Below are 14,876 nucleotides of genomic sequence, written 5' to 3' on the forward strand. Positions count from 1 at the left end.
TGAAGCTATCTTCGTTAAACATAAAAACATTGTCTATTTCACACATATCTTGTGTCTTTCAGTTCTGAATTTTGAAGCACATAAGGAAAAATGAAATGTCCCTAAAAAATCTAGCTGATCTGTATCCTATCTCATACATGTGTCAACATCAAATAACAAGGGAGAGCAAGCAAAAAACTTCAGAAATTGAAAAATAAAAAGTGTTGAACAGGATATTGTTAGGCAGTTTTAGAGGTCAAAGACAAGGGTTCACAATTCATTTGCTTAGTTGTTTTTTCTGTTTGTTTGTTTGTTTTCTACAATTCTGCAGGGTGCAGTGCATGAATTTTATAGTATAGAAAAGAAAAATTAGAATTGTGACATTTAACTTGTGGGCATTTACAGCAACTATTCACATGACAGGAATTCAATGAATTGTATGGCCGGACACACATCTACTCTGATCTTCATTCCTGCAGTAGACGGTGGCAGTCAATACTGGTCCACTGATTAATCGATGGCTTGTGCCGATGATTGGTGTAACAAACACTGCCCTTGCTGAAAAACATTAGTCTTTCATTTTAGTGCTATGCCTGGTATATACCTGCACCTGTCTCTTCTTCATACCTGCTTGATTCCATGCAAAAGGACTCCACCAGTGAACTGATGAATGATTAACATGTTTCGAGTATGATGTAACATTTTAAGTACTGCATGATCTTTCAGTTGCATGAAGATATTACGCATGTTGACAATGTGATGCAATCTGCCAAAGAACGTCCTACTTTTGAAAGCTCGTTATTATTTCACTTAGCTGTTACATCATCCCTAACTCAGCTGCGATTGAAAAACAGACCTTCTTGTTTTAAATTCCTTAAGTGTATAAGCTGTGATTTCTGAAGCGTGATTTAATGTTACGAACTCCGGGGACCAATTTCATACATCATTAGATTTTGTAAGAGAAACACGCATCTGTTAATTCTGGAATGCCCTGGATTTTGAGGCAAGTGTATAGGTTGAGCAAGGTAGGGAGCATGGTGCAAAGCACTGATGCTGTATGTGCGTGCAAACTGTCTCTGAAATGCCCTTGCTCAGGTGCCAGCACACCTCTAAGTGCGCACGATTTTCAGAAGTTCAACACAATCCATAGATGTCTCAGCTTGCCCTTCATTATGAGCATACAGAATTAATCTTTATACTTCTTCTTCAGAGACAATTAGAAAAACCATCTTATCTGTCTACCTGTAAATTACTCATTATAAGCCTTTGTGCTGCTGTCATATATTGCATCTGCTGAGATGGAGAATTACTTGAACAGAAATGAAATTGAATGGGGTAGAGAAGAGACAAGTGCTGGTACTGGGCATCCTTGATTCTGGATAGATCGGTACTGGATAGATATCCAGACATCAACTTCTTAATAAAATGGTTCTTAATAAAATGTAATGATGATTAAATCCTCAAGTGCAGTGACGATTGAAAAGTAAAATAAAATTTTCTGAAATACATCTCTTGGTGGTTAACAACTGATTCTTTTTGTTAAAGAATGAAGAAGGAAAAGATGACAGTGATCCTGGTGGTGGAATACACACTGAGAAGGTCTCCCTGAAAGCCAGTGACTCTATGGAAAGTCTCTATAGTCTAAACAGTGGCCAGAGCTCATCCAGTAAGTACAAGATATCCAGACTTCTTAGTCAGTCACAGCTTCAATATGGTTATTTCTGAATTCTGAGGTATAAGAGCCAGTGATTAAAAATGTGATACTAGTGCACTCTTCAGTCTGGCAGACAAAAGTATAATCTGATCAAATAGGTAAGGAAGAAATTCCTGAAATAAACTGAGTGTTTTTAAGAGTGGAGATATTATTATTATTTATTTTTTTTAACTACATGGAATATATTATAGGGAATGATACAGGTATATATGCCAGGAATGTTTTTGAGGGCTAGCACTGCTGGAGTGCTGGCACCCACAGAGTTACAAATCCTGAGTGTAGCCACAGAAGCATTTTCTCTAACAGTAGTGTCTACGAGTTCATTCTTCACTCTGAAGATGTGAGACAGACAGTGTGAGAAATAGTCTGAGTTGAAGAGTGGTGAGAGCCTGAGCTGGTGGCTTCAGATCATGATGTTGACACAATCTGCTTCTCTGCAAATCCACTAAATCCCGTGCCCCAACAGAGCTGTTGGAACTTCTGATGAGAAGTGGAGTTCACCTCCACCAGTCTATCCATTGCTCAAATGTGGACAGTCATTGGGCAGCAAGTTACAGCAGTCCATGGTGACGTTGCTATGCCATCGCTGCAGGCTTCACGTGAGTCCTGAGTTGCAGTCCCAACCATTTGCACTTAGTCTTTTATCTGGCCCTGAGACAGAGCTGTACACTTAAGCAATCACTTCAGACAAAACCATTTTTATGATAATTTTATATGATGTGATTTGTGAAAATTGTATATGAGAGTTTACTTCCAACACACTGCTGCTCTTATCTAAAAACATATTTGGATGGGATATTGCAGAGCTTGCTCAAATTTGCTTGAATTACTATGCTGATATTTTATTGCTCAACTTGGATAAAATGACGGGCAGAAATGTTGATAACATTAAAATTTCCCTCTGCAATGCAGGTTCCTTTGGTGCTTTAGCTCACTCTGTAGTGAAATAAAATAACTTCTACACTACTTGTTTTCATTCCTCTCAATAAACAGGAGAAGTTCAGCAGAATTAATTCCCTAAATTGCAAATTTAGAGTACATGATATTTATCTGCAGAGTGATATTTTTAAGTCTGTGTGTGTAAAATGTGTAATCTATTAGTATCATCACCAGAAAAAGATTATTGGATGATCTCCAACTAGTCTCTTACAGTATGGTTTTTTGCATGTATTTTGCCTGGAACGTGTCAAAACCACGTGAAGTATGTTCTTTTTAATTCTGTGCCTTTAAAAACCTCCCTCTCTGCTGCCATACAGAATGGAATGTCTGCACAGTTAGTGCAGGAGATCTCAATTTCCACTTGAATCTCTTTAAGGTGGGGTGACCAGCTGCTCTGATGGAACAAGCAACAGGGATAGCCTCCGGTTTGATGATGAAGTCCCTTACAGTGGGCCATTCTGCGGCCGAGCCAAAGTGCACACTGACTTCACACCAAGTCCTTATGACACGGACTCTCTGAAAATTAAGGTAAGACAACCATCAGGATTTCTCCTTTTCTGGTGAGAACATCAGAGATGCACGTTTTATGTCTGAGAACACGTTAACAAAAACATTTTTAACTGGTAAACACATGTACCACTCTAAAAGCAGAACAGATCTGCTTCTGCTGAGCTTCTATAATGACTGAGTTCTGACTGCACGTTTTTAAGGCATAGGTTCAGCAGGCACCTCACCATGGCTTTCCTTGGGTAAAATTCATGTTGCTCCCTACACACTAGGAGATCTGGAGGAAGAAAAGCATGAGTTTCATGGGGTGTGAAGTTTCTTCCCCAGCTAGGATGTCTCAAAATCGTGGTGGTACTCATTGATTTTAATGCAAACAGCCCATCTTTCCACTAGGCCTTCATTTAAGCATACTTTTGAATTATGGATTTTCTCTGGCTCTGATATCATGGCAGGGGTGTCCAGAATGAGGGAGTGAGAAAAAGGAGATCCAGATACATGAACAATACTAAGAAGATCCAGCTTTTTTCTTCTTCATCCGTGCACAGATACGATCAGTAATATTATTGTTCAAACTGTGCACAGCTATGTAATCTGAACAACTTTCTTTTCTCTCTGTAAACACCTTCCTACCAAGACTGCATCCATACTTCAACATCTTTTTCTCTTCTTCATAGCCTCTTCTCATCCAGATCCTCATTCATATCTCACTGCAGTCTTTTTCTTTTCCTCTCAGGCCTATATTACAACAATTGCTCAGTGAATAATTGCAGTTTTCACCACATGCCCTGCACTTCCACACATGCCCATGGCCTTTCTTTCAGGACAATCCAATTCCCACATCTTGGTGTGAACACTTTTAGGAACAAGCCTTTCTGAAGTTGCTATATTGTTACTCATCTTTTTCCCTTGCCTTTTTGAGTGCATGAACAAACTTGGAGAACTGAAGTTTTTAGGTCTGTCTGCTGAGGTATTTTCCTTATTTTCTCACTCATTTTCAGTCCTTTGGGAAGCATTCTCTTGAAGATATTAAGATATTTAGAGAGTTAAATGTTCTTTATTGCCTTTGAGAAAAGTAGCTGGTGTTTCTTACCAAAAAATGGGTAAGAGTCCATCTTTCATCTACTTCAGCTATTAGTTTTAGAAGATCCCTGGGACAATGGATATTAAGATAATTGCATAAGTGGATTAGGGTAAAAGAACTAGGTGAGTAACTGCGTAAAGCATTTGGAAAGTAACCTCACTGTGCTCCCCTGCTTTTTGCCAAAGCTATGCCCATTATTGATGGCCAAAAGTTGCTTTCTGGATGCAATGCTATGCCTTTTCAGGGACAAAGTGGAGCACAAAAGGTTGAAAGGTGTTGCTTATGCTGTCTTCTCCTTCACAGAGCTCTGGAGATAAGGACTAGCTCTATTTCCTGTAACACTTTGCTGGGATTTTATAAAAGCAAATAAACTACATGCAGATAATTTTAAAAAGCTACTTCACAATGCCTAGTTAAGATTCTGTGCTGCCTGTGTGCATTTTGGTCTACAGAGGAAATGTCACATAAACCAGGAGTTAAGCAGTGCTGTGTTTATTTCTGTTGTTCTAGAAAGGAGACATTATAGATATCATCTGTAAAACGCCCATGGGGATATGGACAGGCATGCTGAACAACAAAGTAGGAAACTTTAAGTTCATTTATGTGGATATTATTATGGAAGAGGAAACTGCACCCAGGAAGATAAAACCGCATAGAGGAAGCAAAAGGAACAAGCCTAAAACACTGCAAGAACTCTTGGAACGTGTCCATCTGCAGGTCAGCAAACATTGCCCTCTTGTATCTGAAATCTTTAATTTCTGTGCGCTTGGGTTGGATGTAATTTACAGGCAGAAGTAGAATGGGAATGGCAGATTTCAGCAGTTTTTCAGGCAGCCATGCAAAGAAGCTTTGTCTCTGATATGTGGCATATATAACTACATTTTATCACAAGATTTTGTGAAGCTAAAATACTCCATGCAGGGAGACACAATGATGACTTGCTAAATCATCGTTAACTTGCCTGTGACTGTGTGCCTTAGGGCAGGAGACCTGTGACTATGTGGAAATCTTGGGCAGAACTGCAGTGCAACTCAGCTGCTAATGTTTAGAATTTAGGTTTCCAATTTTGCATGAACTGTGGGAGCAGTAGGTTTTTTTTGCACTATGCTCTTGTTGTGCCTTTCTCCCTCAGTGGCTCCCTAGGTCCAGACCCTATCTTGATCCAATCTGCTGCCAGGCTCTGGTAGATAACTCAGATGCAGGTGAAGGATGGTCAAGAGGATCTCAAGACATCTCTGCCTCTGTTTTCTCACTCTCAATCTCTAATTTTGTTCGAAAGACATTTTCAACTGGCTGAAAAGTAGAGCCCATTTCAACCTGATGAAGAGGAAAAGAAAAATTGTGCCTATTCGTCTACTAAACATAGTGCTTGTTTAAGTGATGGATTTGCTCATTTCTTTTTGTAGGAATACACCTCAACTCTCTTGCTAAATGGCTATGAAACTCTTGAGGATTTAAAAGATCTACACGAGAGTCACCTGATTGAATTGAATATTTCAAACCCAGAGGACAGGGCAAGATTGTTATCAGCAATTGAAAATCTACAGGACAATGACAGTAAGTGTTTAAGCATTAAGAGTCATGTGCCCATTTTATCTGAAGAAAGACAAAGAAATAATGATTCTCACATTGATCTATTTAATGATTTTTCTTTTAAATGTGAAAAATCGAGTTGAATAGTTTCCTTATTTGTCCTGATGGATAACTACATCTCTTCCAGATATATACATGATTGCTATCCTAGTAACACATAAATGATTTAAGATTTTCCATTGATAGGTCCTAATCTAAAGGTTGACAGCAACTGCTGCTTGAAAGCAATTCTTTTTCTAATGGGGAAACCAAACCCAAGAGAGGTTAAATGATTTCCCCAAAGTCAAAAGATCTCTGCAACTGCAGAAAATCAAACTTTCCAAACTCTGAGTTTAGTACTGAACAAGAATAAGTACAATAAAGAATTTATGACAATGGCTAGAAACTTCAGCTTAACTAGATACTCAGCCAAAAAAGATGTTTTCTTAATCTTTGTGCATACTCACCTCCATCATGAGCAGTTCTTTTCTCCGATGTTCTTCTCAACTGAGAAGCATCTGGAAGAGGAAAAAAGGATACCTTTCCTTCCTGGGATGTTTTAATATTAGTTCTTGTTTACTGCTTGGTTTTTCTGTCCTCAGTATTGGTGGCTTTCCATTTCTCACTCCAGAACATGTGCAATACATGTGTACATACCTGAAGACACAGATATATTCAAATTCTTCTGTACATTAATCTTTCTGAATTTCTAAGAATACTTCTGGCTGCCTCATCCATTCAACTTCCCTCATAGATTTTCTCTAATTTTCTTGGTTTCTTTGCTGACCATGTTTTTCATTCTACATTGAGGTCTTTCTGTTCCCCATTTCTACGTCATATGTCAGCATCCACAGAAATATAAGTTTCTTGAAAAAAATATTTGAGAAGCATTTAAATGGTGTTCTTTGCCCAGCAGGATCAGTACTACTTTCTGGTCTATAGCTTTGTGAGACGTGTGGCTAGAAGAGAACTCTTGAAGGTCTGTCTACATAGAGGCTCTGATAGAATGAATGTGGGAAAGAAAAGGTTAAATTTCCCAGGTATTGTGTTGCAGAGGTTGAGCTGGAAATCATGTAAAAATACATTAATTTCCTTAGTTTGCCCTTGAATAGTATGTACTTCTTGTTAGTTACAGCTTTACCACATTTTCTGCACCTTTTACTGCAGGTGTTTCTGTATCAGTGTTTAACAAGAGGAATTAGAGAAAAATGCTCATTTGTGAATTTACAGAGTTCTGTATCAGTGTGAAAAACAAAAACAAAACATATGATTTTTAACAGACAACCAAAGTGTCAAACTATTCTGGGACTCTGAGGATGTGGTTTACTATTTATACTCCCTGTAGAGCAAAAAGTATTGCAAGCAGGCATGTTGCATTTTTAAAAGATGACACCAAGGTTTTCCTCTTTTGAAAATGTCTTAACCATTTAATATTCTACATACACTCATGCAAGGAGCACATTTTAGAACGTCCTTATGTATCCTGTACATTGAACATTAGCAAATTTACCTTAGTTATCAAAATAGAGTTCTTACAAATTGGGAGCATGGGATTAAGTCACTTTTCTCCAGCAAGCAAACAAACAACAACAACATTTAACAGCTTGCTCTAAAAAAAGAAGATATTAAAGACTAAAGTTGATGGAAGCCATCTGTCAGGTAGTTATAATGAAAGATGGAGAGTCAAGATGATCTTGGGCAAAAGCTCAGCATGTGTCTGACCTTGTCCAAATCATTTGACCTCTTTGTGCTTCTGTCAGTCCAATTGGAAAATTGAGTTGAAAGAGCTGAGTGTTACTGTGAAAGTGAATTCTGCATCTGAACTGAACTTTCCTAGGTCAATATTTTTTTTCCTAAATGGGCATGACTGAGTCCAGCATAAATGATTTCTTAATTAAAATTGATTTTCTGCACTGCTTAGAAGTGAGCAGCATAATTACCCACAGCTACAAGGTAATCTGTTTACTGGCCTAGAGTGTTCTGGATAGAAGTTCCGCACTTTTCCAGGCAAAAGTTGATTTTTCTAATGAGCTTTGTTTAAGAAAATAATAATAATTCTAAGGTCATAGATTATATTTACTATCCTAATCCCATCTTTCTCACAGAGCTTGGAACAGTTCCATGTCTTTGGACTATATCTGTGCTTCCATGAAGCATGTGTTTAATTCATGGATGGAGTCTCATCCATGAAGGTACGCTCCAGATTTGAAATGCAAGGTTTATGAGTTTTTGTGACTCTATCACTATTCATAAAGGCTAAGTATGGAGGAAGGTAGCCTCATTCTTCCTGATTCTATTATAAATGTAATCAAACATGATTTAGTATTTCTTCAATGCAATACCTGATGTAGTGAAAACGGACAGTTGTTTTTACAGGCCTATTCATTTTTTTTTTTCCTTTTTTGTCTTTTTTTTTTTCTTGACATTTATTGTATGTTATACTAAGTAGTTTCCTTATGTTGTAGGCTTGGAACTGTAGAATTCATATTGCAGAATAAAGTTACAGTATTTTCCAGCAACAGTACTTGCACAAATAGTTTCCATATTATGTGCTTCTTAAGACTGTTCAAAACACAGTATTCTGGGCAGTAAGAATTTTTCATCTTACATTTGGTTTAGATCCAAATGAATTTGAGAGTAATAAGTTTGCTCGTCTCACAACAGGAGTTAAAAACTAACTTTTATTTAGAAAATGCCACTACTCTGTGTGTTTTTAAAACAGTTTTTTTCTTCCTGATACTGCACTGCCTGCTTTTTACCTTTCCTATGAGACAAGAACCAAATTTACCATCTTCAAGTATGTCATATAGCAAGATTACTGTAAAACTGCAAGGTCTTTTGAGCTCCTCTTGACCTTCCCCCACCCCCACAGATCTCTTTTTAGATCTGCCATGAGTTGATCAGACCTTATATATTTGGCACAAAGTGGTTGGCTTCCATGAATTCATGTCTGGAGAAGAAAAAAAAAGTTCTTTTTCATAAAGTATTTCTTAATAGCTTTTCATTCTTCTCCCAGATGGCTTCTAGACAGGAGATGGATGTCTGTGCTTTTGTAGGATGCTATTTTTAAAGTGAAGCAGTTGCTGAATGGTTAATGAGTAAAGTAATAAAAGAAGTTTGCAACTTTTTATTTTCTTGACTGCTTCCCGAGACGCACATTTTTGTGTGTGTAAAATAGACTTGATTCCTTTGGATATATGCATACAGTTCATATATAGAAAGAAAAAAAAAAGATATGTACATGCAATCTTGGGGATAATTATTTTACTCTTATCTCCCCAAATCCACCTCCATATTATCCTTTTCAATTTTAAGTCTCTGATCATACTCCAGATCCCGCTGCCAGTGTCATATAAGAATTGTTTCATATTTATTGTATTTGAACAGCAAGTTAGCTGGTAACACAACATTCAGTTCTCAGCTGCTTTCCTTACACGAAGACCTTAGATTTTCCCAAGAAAAGCAGCCTTGTATGAATATTAGTGTTTTTCACCTTTTTCCAGAGATGTCTGTTTGATTCCTGAATTTAGAGAAAAAGAAGCTTCTCACCTCTGTTTTCACCATAGGCTCTCCCCTCATATCAGTTCAGTATCCCTCCCTCTTGTACTCTGAATGCTGCAGAATCTTTGCCAGTGGGAAGAGAAGGGCCAACAGATGCCAGAGCAACCTCTGCTACTGAAAGCAGAGAATCATCATAAATCACAAAGTCATAGAGTAGCCTGTTGGAAGGAACCCCCAAAAGTCATAAAATCCAACTCCTGGATGTGACATTGACTTCACAAGGTGGTTCTTTTCACCTTGTTTGTCCGTAATTACCAAAGGTTTATTCCCTTGATTCTCTGAAGTATTGCATGTGTATACAGTCCCACTTCACATTTCTCTCCTTCAGGTACACTTACTACTTTAAAACGATACTTTCTGAGTTTGGTGCTTTATTTTTGTTTCATCCTAATATCGAGTGGTCTCAGTGTCACAGGCCTTGCAGGTTGGTATGTGTTCTTCATACCTCACTAGGAGGTCTAACTTCTGCCTTAATGAAATGTATCATTCTAGTTATTCTGTTGTGCTGCTCAATAGGTCACTACTGCACCATCCAGGAAGGCAACTCAACCTAAAGTATCATGCTCATAGCCCCTTTCACCTTCTGGGCTAAGCTCATAAATGCAAACTCTCAGAGGGCATGGCCATGAAATACAGCTTAATGCAGGCTGACCTTCTTATTTCTCCAAGACAAAATCTAAGCCTCCCACCACTCATCTGGTTTAAACTGACATAATAATGGCACTGGAGTTAGTGTGACCTCAATATATTCTTGAGCAGCATTGACTTACTCCTAAGCTTAAAGTGCTTTCAGAACCAGGACTCTAACCTGATTTTAAGAAGTGGGAAAAGCTGATGAAGGAAAAGGGAAATTGTCGTCATACACTGCTGTGCCACTGGATAGTAAATGTTAATTTCCAAAATCTTAATAGCAAGGAAGATACACATGTGTCACGTATTCATTATCAAGTCTAGAGCCCTAACATTTTTTTCACGAGTCTGCATATAATCCTGCAGTCAGAAGCAGTATTAGAAAATACGTATCAAAATGATGCATATTTTGGACACTTTTGTAAAATATCATTGATAACAGTGACTGAAAGCTACTTATCTTCTATGAAACTGCTTTACTGTAGAAAAATACCAGGGCTTCCATTTGTTGATAAGGTAGTGGTTTCTGATGATTCTTCAGCTTTTAACGGCAGTTTAATTTTATCAATTCCTGTTTCCTGTGCATTATATCTTTTTTCTGATGTCCAAATGATTAAGACAGTAAACTTACCTTTACTAGCGTGGGACTTGAACACGTATTTGCTAGGGAGAGGAGTTAAATAGAACTGAATGTAGAAGCCAAAAGCAGCTGTTTTTCTCAGAACACCAAAAGCTGTACGCTACACATATTTATAATACTCAGTATCCTTTTTAGTTGTTTAGCAGTTGCTATGCTATATTTAAGTCCAGTCATTAAAAGAATGAAAAGCCAAGAAAAAAGCTGAAGAGTGATTTCAGTCCTTTCTTCTGAAATATGTTCTTTTTCTTCAACATTTTCTGTGTGTAATGAAAAGCAAAAATACAACATTTTCACTTTCTCAAACACCTGAACATTTTTGGTTTTCAGTTTTTGACGTTAAAAAAAAAATCTGATAGTATTTTGGGAGGAGACAGAAGTTTTACATGCCTGCATGTTTCTTAAATATACATTCTCCTGAATATTATTTAAACTTAGATTTTAAAAAATCTAAGTTCCATATGAAGCCTCTGTCTTTTTCCCTGGAACGCAGAAGGAAAAGCATTGCTAAAAAATAAGACAGAATCTGTTCTTCATGTAGGAAACTACTTAGATGACTGCAGCTCCTTGCAGGCTACTAATATACTGACAGCAGCAGATGAGTTACTTGGTCTTCTTTTCCACTGCAAAACAAACAAAGTGAATGGAGATTCCACTTTGACCTTGAAAATGCAAACAGGATTAACTCTTTTTAGGTCACTGCTTTCCAGGGCAGCAGATGATGCCCCAGAAGCTGATAAAAGTCCTAGCAAGCAGCATTAGGGCTGATTGGGGATTACAGCAGGGGGAAGGGGAGCCCTGCCTGCAGCCACCACCTGAGCTCTGTCAGCCCACAGTGACCGCGGCCTGGGACCTGTTGGCACTGGTGGAATGGGAGCAAGGGGCTAATGACACACTTTAGAAGGGCTTTAGTGGGGCATCTGCTGTTGTTTGTGCTAAACTGTTGGTGTTGCTACTAATAGCAGCAGTAATACCTTCAGTGGTGTAATTCATTTTGTAATTCTTTTCTGACTTAAATCAGAAATCGGTCGGGGCCTATCTCGTCACGTATTTTCCCTACAAAGATAGGTAGCATTTGATGTGGTGGGCTACGGTCCCTATGGTGAGAAGGAGATCAAATAGTCACAGACATCTATTGAATTTGCTGAAATGTGTACTTGTATGTGCAAGTGCAATTAACCATTAATTTATGTGGGGAGAAAGTAGGACTTTTATTCCTTGGAAAATATTTAAAGTAATCAGAAATCATTTTTTAAAATACGTAAGGCTATGCTGTAACCTCAGACTTAATGCAAAAATGACTACATTGAGACTTTGCATTCTCTTCTTCAAAATTTGGATTAGTTTATTAGCTTAATTAGGTAATTAAAATGTAGAAAATATTAAATAGAATTGATAAGTCCTAACAAATCTACCAGAGTGGGTTCGTGAGGACCCGCAAGTGTTCTCAAATATATCAGAATGCCTTGTAAAATGATTTATCTGGGATCTTGTGGACACGACAAAGAAAGGCCCCATCTATTCCATTTCAACATTTTCAGAGCAGGTTTTAATTTTTTTTAATTTCTAATTTATTCTTAATTACGTAATATTTAAAACAAACAAATCACAGTGAAAACCTTTCTCATGTTGTAATTACTAACAGTTTAAATGAATGTTTAGACACTTTCCTTTCAGAAACGTAATAATTTTAGGCTGTTATCCTGGAACTGAACTAGATCGAGATTTTCAGGAGGGATAAAATCCTTCCTCAGCTAGGACTTCCATACTGCCTGCACTTGAATTGAAACAACTTAAATTTGACCAAAGATTCAAAACTAACTGCATAGCCATGAAGGAACAAGTTGGCTGAAATAAAAGGCCTTTTTTTTTTCCCAAATAAAAAAGGTACCATTTTCTTGAGGCTTGAAATCTGAGGTGAAGCAATCTATTCCTGTATTACCTGGTTCTCTTTCTTTGATTGGAAAGTAAGACGCAGCTCGAAGTAAAAACACAGTTACAGGAGAGCCATAGGGAATGAAAGAGAATGGGAGAGAGAGATGTAACATTTTGTAGCTTGTTTTCTGAAGAAATTTACTGTGACTGAACATCACGTGTTTTACAGAAGATATGAGCGTGAATTTTAACCACGAGATACATTTGATACATGATACACAGGGATATCCTGTCCACAAAATGCCGGCTCACTGAGCTCTTCCTGAGGTGCAGATTGTTGTGTCTGAGCAGATTAGACATGCAGCAGTTAAACAAGGACAAATTATTTGCAAGTTTATCTGCTTCTACTTAGTTTTGGGACAGTGTTCAAAAAACATGCAGCAAGAATTAAGTATCTTGGATTTCTCTGAGGACTTTGTGTTTTGGAAAATATCTTTTTGGACACCAAAAACGAAATTTCTAGGAAGTTCCTATCAGCCATCCATTCCTATTGAGAAGTCAAGTGCTTTTGAAGATCCAATTGCCACACACCTTCAGACTGTGCATGGTGACTGGCACATCTGGGCACAGCCTGAAGAATGCAGGCCAAGCCTCAGGCATTCACATCTGAGCAGCATAGCACAGGATCAAAGCCAACCTCAACAGCAACTTAGGTGCTTGTGTCATCACATTTTTAGTTCTTTGATGCTGTTTTCTGTTTCCAGTAGACAGAAGATATCGATCTAGTGTGTGTATACTACTAACTCTGTTTCTACGGTTCTTCAAGATCAGCCACATTGCTGTCTCAAACTGTTTTACAGGATACTTATTCTGACGCTTCTTTCTTTCTTATTTTGTTCTTTCCAGATGAACAAGAGCAGATAAGCGAGGGTGGTCAGGAGACACAGAGCTTAAGCCCTCAGCACAGTTTTGACAAATCACAGTTAAATGACTGCCCAAGAGATTCCGGCTGTTACATCTCATCAGAAAATTCAGATAATGGTAAAGAAGAAGTAGACCCAGAAACCCTGTCTGACATGGTGCAGTCAATAACCATCACTGAGTCAAACTGATTCTGTTAAGCTGTTTCTGCAGATGCTCAGAAAAGACAATCAGATAAGTGAAGTTGATTTGCTGGTACAGAAGCAGAACACAAAATATTTCTCAACACCGAAAATCTACTTCTGTCTGATATATAATGCTCTAGACTGCTTAATATGCGGACATTTGAGAACTAAATCTTAGCTGATAATAACATTATCTCATGCTTTTCAACGAATCCACCGACATTTCACTGAAAAAGTTCATGCATATATATTTATATATATTTGTACAGCAAATGCATTTTGCATAATGATAGGGAATTGTTTTGGATAGCGATACATTGTCTAAATATTAAGCTGTGGAACTCTCCAAAATGTAAATACTGTATATATTTATTTTTAAAAGATTGATTAATCGTATTGTCTCTTTTTTCAGATGGGTTTTGCTGAGATTTGTACAGAAAATATTTGTATTGATTTACCATCATAATAAAAAACTGGATGCATTCACATCCTACTTTGAAAAGTACTAACCTAATTCCTGTTAGTATTAAAGCCTTTTAATGCTATTCTTCTCCAAAATGGTCTCTGAAGAGGCTGTCTTACATTTTATCCTGGATGAACAAAAGCACTGTCGTGTCAGTCTGAATCAAGCTCTTTGTGTTTGTCACCTTCTAGAGAGTGTAGCCATCTGAATTCCTCACGCACTGCCAATTTGTATATTGTAATTTTCACAACTGTTCTCATTTCTTTCCAAGCATTCTGAAGACAATGCAAGCTTGGAACAACAAAAAACAAACAAACAAACACAGTGGTTTCAATGCTATGCTTTTGTTATTGTTTTTTTGTGTAACTCTTGCCTTTTGTGTGTGATGTCAAGCTTGTTCACTGGGTATTTTTGTTTGTGTACAGAACGCAGAAGCTAACGTGGTTATCATGCACTATTGTCTTTTATATGGAATTTAATTGTCATCTCCCACGGTATTTTGCACTGGAATACACATTACATCCGCCTGTCTTCTTCCTTCAAAAATAAACAAAATCATACATTTGAGCCCTTTAAAAACTGCTTGATTTTTAATGTGGTCATTACATTTTAAAGATTGCTCTGTTCTAACACTAGCACAGTAAATGGCAAATCCACTGAGCATTTTTATCATGTGTAATCATCTTGGTATCAAATCAATACAGAAACTTCCTGCTCACCAATTAGTCACACCATTTTCATAATTTAAAGCATTTTGCATTCATGCTAAAAAGTTTCCACAGACTCCTGACAATTTAAATCACTTTCACAAG

At 37.5% G+C, this 14,876-nt stretch overlaps 1 protein-coding gene across 1 annotated transcript in view; it reads left to right on the top strand.

Annotated features, from left to right (window-relative positions):
• The window catches only part of LOC122177853 (SAM domain-containing protein SAMSN-1-like), a 32,255-nt gene extending 17,612 nt beyond the window's left edge, over positions 1 to 14,643 (top strand). Inside the window, exons 4-8 of the mRNA XM_042867614.1 lie at positions 1,525 to 1,645; positions 3,009 to 3,160; positions 4,731 to 4,937; positions 5,627 to 5,777; positions 13,402 to 14,643. Of these exons, the coding sequence (XP_042723548.1) occupies positions 1,525 to 1,645; positions 3,009 to 3,160; positions 4,731 to 4,937; positions 5,627 to 5,777; positions 13,402 to 13,607 (837 nt within the window). The 3' untranslated portion in view covers positions 13,608 to 14,643. The remainder of the gene's footprint in view (positions 1 to 1,524; positions 1,646 to 3,008; positions 3,161 to 4,730; positions 4,938 to 5,626; positions 5,778 to 13,401) is intronic.
• The last annotated feature ends 233 nt before the right edge of the window (positions 14,644 to 14,876 follow it).

This window comes from Lagopus leucura, unplaced genomic scaffold (assembly GCF_019238085.1).
Source record: "Lagopus leucura isolate 7727_CA_CO unplaced genomic scaffold, USGS_WTPT01 Super-Scaffold_100001, whole genome shotgun sequence".
NCBI classification, from domain to species: domain Eukaryota; kingdom Metazoa; phylum Chordata; class Aves; order Galliformes; family Phasianidae; genus Lagopus; species Lagopus leucura.